Genomic DNA, 8,356 nt, shown 5'->3' with positions numbered 1-8,356 from the left:
CTCTTTGCAACTTGACCTTCTCCAGTCCAACTTTACTAACAGTGAGACAATTTTCCTTAGTGATTTTAATGTTCACAACTCCAGCTGGCCTCCGTTTTCTAGTCACACTAACTGAGCTGGTCGAGATGCTGAGTCTTTTGCAATTACTAATGACCTTGCACAGATTGTTCAATTACCTACAAGAATACCGGACAATCCTAATCATACAGCCAACACGCTTGATCTTTTTCTCACAAACAACCCTTCTAAGTACACGGTCGAAGTGAGAGGTCCTTTAGGCACTTCAGATCACAACTTGGTGATTGTCTCTTCTCCAATGGAACCTTTACCTCATGGCTATTCCAAACCTCGTGTTGTTTGGCATTACAAGAAAATGCATTCTTGCATTCTCGTGTTGTTTGGCATTACAAGAATGCAAAATGGGATGACCTGCAAGATTTCTTTTCTTCTTTTTCTTGGTTGGATTACTGTTTCAAAACTTCTGATGTCAACGTTTGCTCTGATCGTGTCAGTGAAATTATTCTTGAAGGAATGGAATCCTTTATCCCACACTCCACTTTAAAATCTCGTCCTTTATCTAAACCTTGATTTTCCAATAAATGTGCTAATGCTGTTCAAGAGAAGAATTTTGCATATCGTAATTGGCTTGTTTCTAATTCTTCAGTTTCATTTTCTGCCTACACCAAAGCTCGCAACAATTGTAAAACAGTTATTAATCAGTCCAAACTAGAGTTTGAACAGACTAAGAGTAGAAAACTTGCTTCTCGCCCTAATGGTAGCCGAGCATTCTGGTCCCTTGCCAAAGTTATTGGCCACAACTTTTGCCCATCTCTGCTCCCACCTCTGTCCAAACCAGATGGTTCTGTTGTCACTTCAGCCAAGGATAAAGCTGACCTGCTAGCATCCCATTTTTCTTCCAACTCATATATTAATGAGCTTGGTAAAACACCTCCCACCATGCTCCATTCAATGCCTCCTGTGGTCTTCCGTCAAAAGGATGTTAGAAGGATTTTGACGAATCTTGATGCTAAGAAAGCTCCAGGTCCCGATGGTATTTCTCCACTTGTTCTCAAAACCTGTCCTCCTGAACTTACTCCTATTCTTTGTCGCCTTTTTTCACTTTCTTATTCCAAAGGTGTTTTTCTTTCGGCTTGGAAATTTGCTCATATCTAGCCAGTTCCTAAAAATTGGTGACAAATCCCTCCCATCCAATTATTGTCCCATTGCAATTACTTCTACTCTTTCTAAACTAATGGAGAAATCATTTAACCGCCAACTCTTAAACTACCTAGAAACCTTCCGTCTGATCAACGATCGCCAGTATGGATTCCGTCAGTGTCGATCCACTGGTGATGTTCCGGCTTATGTTACCCATTTATGGACTAACTCAATGGAAAGGTTCGGTGAAACACAAGTTGTTGCTCTTGACATCTCAAAGGCTTTCAATCGTGTTTGGCATAAAGGTCTTCTAAACAAGCTTCCATCTTGTGGTTTGCCAACCGTTTTTAGTAATTGGTTATTCAGTTTTCTCTCTAATTGCTCACTGAGGGTGATGGTAAATGGCTCTCTGTCTTCTAACTTTTCCACTAATGCCGGTGTCCCCCAAGGTTCAGTTCTTTCCCCCACTCTTTTCCTCTTATATATTAATGACCTTCTTCCATTGACTGGAAATCCTATCCATAGTTTTGCCGATTATAGCACATTGCATTCCACTTTCCATTTTGAGAAACCTTGCCCTGTTCAGCTTCAACTTCTCGAATATCTGCTACCAATTCCCTAAATGCTGATCTTCAGGTAATTCTCCAGTGGAGAAAAGACAACTTAGTCGATTTCAGCCCTTCTAAAACTCAGTCTTGTCTTATATCTCGCAAAAAGGAATCTTCTGCTACTATGCTTATGTTTAGTGACACTCCAATTTCTAGGCAAAATGATATATATCTCTTTTGGCGATTACCCTGACTTCTAATCTCTTGGCACAAGCACATTACAAATATTGCTTCCTCTGCATCTAAAAAACTTGGTTTTCTCTTTCGCTCTCGCCGTTACTTTTCTTCCAAACAGCTGCTCACTCTGTATAAATTGCAAATCCACCCTGCCATATAATATTGTCTCCACATCTGGAGTGGTGCCCCCAAAACCTCTCTCAGGCTTCTTGATTCCATTCAGAAGAGGGCAGTTAGGTTAATTAATGATTCATCTCTAACAGAGTCTCTCCACTTGCTGTCTCATAGACGTACTGTTTCTGCTGCATGCCTCTTCTGCAGATACTTCCATGGGCACTGTTCTTCTGAATTGGCTTCTATAATTCCCGCTCTCTACTTCAAAACAGTCCGAACACGTGCCGCCACCAGCCAACATCCATTTACTGTCCAACTTCAAACTCACAGAACCAACTTTTCATCTTCGTCATTTATTCATTCAACTGCTGTTTTCTGGAACAACATTCTTTCATACGTATATCCTGAAAATTACAGTCTACAGAAGTTCAAGTCCAATGTCAACAAATATCTTCTTTCGTCTTCTCAACCTCCAACCCAAGCACGGTACTAAGTACTATTGGTTCTAATACCTCTCGTGTTTGGGGTTTACATAAAAATAATAAATAAATTAATTAATTTAAAAAATATATATATATATATATATATATTTTTTTTTTTTTTTTTATAAAAAAAGTGTCTCAGTTTTGGTTACAAAAAATTCGGCAACTTTCATTATAACAATAAACTGATATGCATGATGTTTTCATGTGTGAACTTCAGTTGCTGTGAAGGGTTTTGTGAAGTGTAAAGTCATGGTATCTGCATGTACCTGTGCACCTTGCAATAAAGATCATATTTATAACTGCATAGAGAATCAGTGGTCGCCCCAGGCTGGGGCAAAAGGGATACAGACAGTAGCGGATTAAGGTCGATTGAGGCTCCGGGCGCAGAAGAAAATACTGGGCCCCTTAAAAAAAAAAAGAAAGAGAGAGACAGGGAAAATAAAAATACATGTTAACCATTTTTTTTAATAAATAAAAAATATTATGTACTATTAATGTTTTATTTCCAATAAAATTTGAATATAATATAATTAATAATAGCATAATAATAATCACAAAGTTTTGAACTAATAGTTGAACATATTAGTTCAACTAATTTGTTGGGGTTTTGCAAATAAAGTTGGGGTTTTGCGTGGGCCCTTCAGAAGTTGGTGCCGAGGGCGTGACCCCAGTGTGCCCGCAGTTAAATCCGCCTCTGGATACAGATCCACCCTTATGATCAGAATAATGTGGATTTTTTTACTGCTACATGATGATGATTATAGCTTAATGATTTCCTAAAATACTATTTTACCTACCCCCCCTTTAGAAAATTGTGGGATAAAATTGTCTGCCCCTGCATAAAATTGTCTTTTGAATTACTTGTATGATGGTTAATAAAATTATCTGTTTTTCTACTGAAAGCAACATCATTGTTGCAGTGGATCATGGATGCATTCTGGAGGCCCAAGAGAAAACTTTCTTTGTTGCTGGAATCAACAAGATTCCTCTTTTTAATGCTTGTCGTACAAGTTTAAGTACGATCTGCAGATTAAAATTGGATGTAACATTACTGCTAATAGATTTACTGTGTTTGTTCTTGTGCATTTTAAATATTTGAATGTATTGCTTGGTTTTGTTATTTACTTCCTAACTATTCTGCGTGACAATATAGTAGTTTTGTCACTTGTACTCATTTAGAGAGGCTGGAATTGGTTCCCATTGGGTGTTAGATGCACCTAACACCCAACAACTTCGTCTCTAGGAACCTTGTAGTTACTCTAAGTTATCCATGGCTGGATAATCTCAATGTTTTGGTCATTTGACAGTAGAACTCTTTTGCTGGCCTTGTTAAACTGGGTGGTCTTTCCCTTTATGGTCATCATGGTATACATATTAATGTGTATATGACTTGAATACTTAAAAAATAATAATGATTCATTCACTTTTATAATCCTTACAAAGTGTGTTTAGCTCAAATATCAACATTATTTACGATGTTAAGAATCTTTATAAATAAGATATTGGGAAAACACAAGACTATACTACTAACTTAAAAAAAACAAAAAAAAAAAACACTGCTATTGCCAAATCAGTTACTGAACAAAACAGCCCTAGAGAAGTGATGAAAGTATTACAAAACCGTTTACTGTTTGTTTGAATCCGCTGCTAATACTATTTCCATTATTTGTGACACCACAGAGAGGACCGGAAATATGGTTTCTTGTGTATTCATACCATATGTCTGGAGAATAAACGGAATCTTTTATTATTATTTACTACTCTCTCACGAAAATAATTACGGTCAGCTCGTGCTGTTCAGGGCGCGCGTCAACCAGGTAATCAGACTTTGATAAAACAATAGAGCACAATTAATCCAAGTTCGGTTACGTCATGCACAGGTCACGAGTTCCAGAAACTCAACGTAGTGCGCTATATTTCCAGAATATTATTTAACTGACAGTAGTTGCAAATCACACATGATTGGCTAATATGTAACATGGCATGGGGACGTCATGCTCATTGCATATATTTTAACGGCAAAAGAATGTTAGTACACCATACAGCATGGATTGAAAGACAACGTTGGTTTTTCAAAAAACAAGGTAGGGTTTTAAAATTCAGTACATCGTAACTGACGCAGTGATTATTGACAAAAATTACGCTGCTTTTGTTTTTTTATTCTTCTGTGAACTTGAATAATTTAGATACAATGTCAAAAACGCCAGCAATAGGCATCGATTTGGGGACTACCTATTCTTGTGTAGGTGTCTTCCAACATGGAAAGGTTGAAATTATTGCCAATGATCAAGGTGACCGCACTACTCCGAGCTATGTGGCTTTCACCGAGACTGAGAGATTAATAGGAGAACCTGCCAAATCTCAAGTTGCACTCAATCCGGAAAATACTGTGTTTGATGCTAAGCGTTTAATAGGAAGACGGTATGATGATCCTAAAATAAAAGAGGACCTGAAACACTGGCCGTTTAAGGTGGTAAATGATGCAGGAAAGCCAAAAATTAAAGTGACCTACAAAGGTAAAAGCAAGCTCTTTGATCCTGAGGAGATTAGTGCCATGGTGCTTACAAAGATGAAAGGAATAGCAGAAGCCTACCTGGGTTCAAAGATCAAAGATTCTGTCATCACCGTTCCCGCCTACTTCAACGATTCCCAGCGACAGGCAACTAAGGATGCTGGGGTAATTGCTGGACTGAATGTCCTAAGAATCATTAATGAACCTACCGCAGCTGCTCTTGCTTATGGATTAGACAAAAACCTAAAAGGTGAGAAAAATGTTTTGATTTTTGATATTGGTGGAGGCACGTTTGATGTGTCCTTACTAACAATAGATCAGGGCTCTATGTTTGAAGTTCAAGCAACTGCCGGTGATACTCACCTCGGTGGCGAAGACTTTGATAACAGAATGGTGAATCACTTCTTAGAAGAATTCAAGAGAAAGCATAAAAAGGACCCTAGCAACAATCCACGTGCTATACGTCGATTGAGAACGGCATGCGAACGTGCAAAGCGGACTCTTTCGAGCAGTACAGCAGCAACCATCGAAGTTGATGCTTTCTATGAAGGTACTGATTTCTATTCTAAGATCACCAGAGCAAGGTTCGAGGAACTGTGTATAGACTTATTCCGAAGTACCTTGGAACCAGTGGAGAGGGCTCTGCAGGATGCCAAGATGAGCAAGGACAAGATTCATGATGTGGTGCTGGTGGGCGGTTCAACTCGCATCCCTAAAATTCAGAAACTGCTGAAAGACTTTTTCAACGGCAAAGAATTGTGCATGTCCATCAATCCTGATGAGGCAGTTGCCTATGGAGCAGCCGTGCAGGCCGCAATCATAACCGGCGACACTAGTAGTGTCATCAAGGATGTACTACTTATAGACGTAGCCCCATTGTCATTAGGTATTGAAACTGCCGGAGCAGTTATGACTAACGTTGTGGAAAGAAATACCCATATTCCTTGTAAAATTTCAAAGCCCTTCACCACTTACTCCGACAATCAACCAGCGGTAGACATCATGGTATTTGAAGGCGAACGCCCTTTCACCAAGGATAATCACCTCCTCGGAAGATTCACATTAACGGGCATTCCACCTGCCCCAAGGGGTGTTCCTCAGATTGACGTCACCTTTGATATTGACACCAATGGAATCCTGCATATTTCAGCAAAAGATAGTAGCACTGGAAAATCCGAGAGCATTCGCATTACCAATGATAAGGGTCGGCTATCAAAAGAAGAGATCAACCGCATGTTATCCGATGCAGAAAAGTATCGACAGGAAGATGAAAAACAGCGTCAGTGTATTTTATCTCGGAACAATCTAGAAAATTACATATTTAGTGCAAAACAAGCAGTGAACGATGCAAGTAAATTGTCGACGGAAGATAAGGAAAAGGTAATTAAGAAGTGTGACGAAGTTGCCAAGTGGATGGATAACAATTCCCTAGCAGAAAGAGAGGAGTTTGAATATAAAATGAAAGAAGTTCAGTCTGTATGCACTCCTATAATGACAAAGCTTCATCAAGGGAATAAATAACTGGTATTTCATTGTTCCATTAATCATAGAGGTTCTGAACTAATTACTAAAATTATGGAGGTGCGCTTGCCATGTACAAGTTTCGCGTTTATTTGATAATACAAACTTATACATCTGAGGAAGAATTATAATATTTAGTTTCAATAAAATGAAAATTCGAAATGGTGTGCGTATTTATTTTATATTTTGCAGTTACAGGGTGTTTAAGTTCAGATCAGTCAGCAGATGTATTTCCTGTCTGTAGATGTGTGTGACCACGGAACACTTTTTTTAATATTTAGAATCTCGTTGATATCTATGAGATTCCCACTATTACTTAAACTGCATGATACGTCTCTTTCATTGGTTGTAGTCCCACATAGTAGTTACAGCCCCCTTCCCCTTATTATCAAAATAATGATTATAGTTCAATGATTCCCCAGAACACTGCTTTAGTTCCCCACCCACTATAGGCTGAACTATAATCCCGTTGGTCGTTGCAGCAGAGAAAAAAAAAAAAAATTATATTTATAACTGGAAATCTTGGCAATGGCCCAAGGGGATACTTTTCGCACAGCATGCAAACATGATTTTAGATTTCATTACATTACGTTTTATTCTGAATACAGGATTTTCTTTTAAACACGTTAAACATTTTTGATGTGGTTCAACACTTGTTGGAGCTGATTCTTCTTTTTCTGTGCTGAAAACAAACATGGCACATTTTTTCTTGTATAAGTTACTGAACCTCATTACTAATATGCATTACTATATTCCTAATTTACATTACTGTGCATAATAAATAAAATAAAATTAGTAAATTATAAAAACGTAATACTGTAATGTAAATTACATGCATAAAAATATTTAAGCGTTTAACTGGGCCCTGCAAAGGTATTTGTGGGGACGGATGCAAAAGGGGTTAAGGGGGCCTCATTTATGTTGAGATTTTATGGCTTCCTCGATTAGATTCTCCCCCCCATACCGGGGGTCCTGGTGCGGCGCATCCAATGCATCCCCATTTGCACAGCCCTGGCGTTTAACTTGCCAGTAATCCAAAAAATAAAATGCAACGTGGCTTTTCACACTGGGTGATGATTACAGGTGATTTGTTGGTAGAAGAACCTAATGCAGAAGAGCTAGAAATAGGTTTCAAGAATTGTGTGAATGAGACTACTTATATTGTATTTTTAATCGAGTTATTTCTAAGGTAATACAGCACTTTTTCATGCCCCCCAGCCATGCAAATCGACCATTGAAAACACACACTATTACAAGCATAATACGTGACCAGCACACTATGTTCAAAACAGCCGATTTGGCAAAAATTCCCAAAACAAGAATAACTGTAATTCATGCTACTAGCATTTTTTCATTATCTTAAGAATATTATAAGATAAGTTTAAAATGTGTGCTTGTAATTTTATATATTCTGTACGTCTTGTTGCTTTGGAGGTCCAGAGACAGTAGGGCCCGACCTGGAAAACATTCCGTTGTCCTAATTCACCTCTGCTGGCTACCGTGATGCAGTTCAACAGCATAGATCTATTATTTTCTTTTAGAGAATAATAGAAAAGAAACGAGTTGGACTATATCATCAATTTAAACTCTTATCTTTTCTTGAAAGTATGCTTCAAAATACCTGATGCCTCAATCCACAAATCAAACGTCTTATTACCTCTCGAGAGATGGTGGGGCTAGAGCTGAATCACGTCAGATCCGTCCGGATATCTATAACAAATCGAACGAGGAATGACATCGGAGCAGTCGTGAACGGGGAAGGAATTCAAAGGGACTTCTCA

At 38.4% G+C, this 8,356-nt stretch overlaps 1 protein-coding gene across 1 annotated transcript; it reads left to right on the top strand.

The window, feature by feature from the left end:
- The first annotated feature begins 4,733 nt into the window (after window positions 1-4,733).
- On the top strand, window positions 4,734-6,575 carry LOC150091345 (heat shock protein 68-like). Its single transcript, XM_090390046.1, has one exon. It carries the CDS (start codon window positions 4,734-4,736, stop codon window positions 6,573-6,575), a length of 1,842 nt encoding a protein of 613 aa, XP_090246172.1.
- The last annotated feature ends 1,781 nt before the right edge of the window (window positions 6,576-8,356 follow it).

Source organism: Mastigoproctus giganteus, chromosome 1 (genome assembly GCF_048544385.1).
Source record: "Mastigoproctus giganteus isolate SK-2022 chromosome 1, ASM4854438v1, whole genome shotgun sequence".
NCBI classification, from domain to species: Eukaryota; Metazoa; Arthropoda; class Arachnida; order Uropygi; family Thelyphonidae; genus Mastigoproctus; species Mastigoproctus giganteus.
This window is presented reverse-complemented; position numbering and strand designations above follow the sequence as displayed.

Coding starts and splice junctions, on each gene's coding strand:
- LOC150091345 (XM_090390046.1), top strand. CDS start 4,734: ATGTCAAAAACGCCAGCAATAGGCATCGATTTGGGGACTACCTATTCT.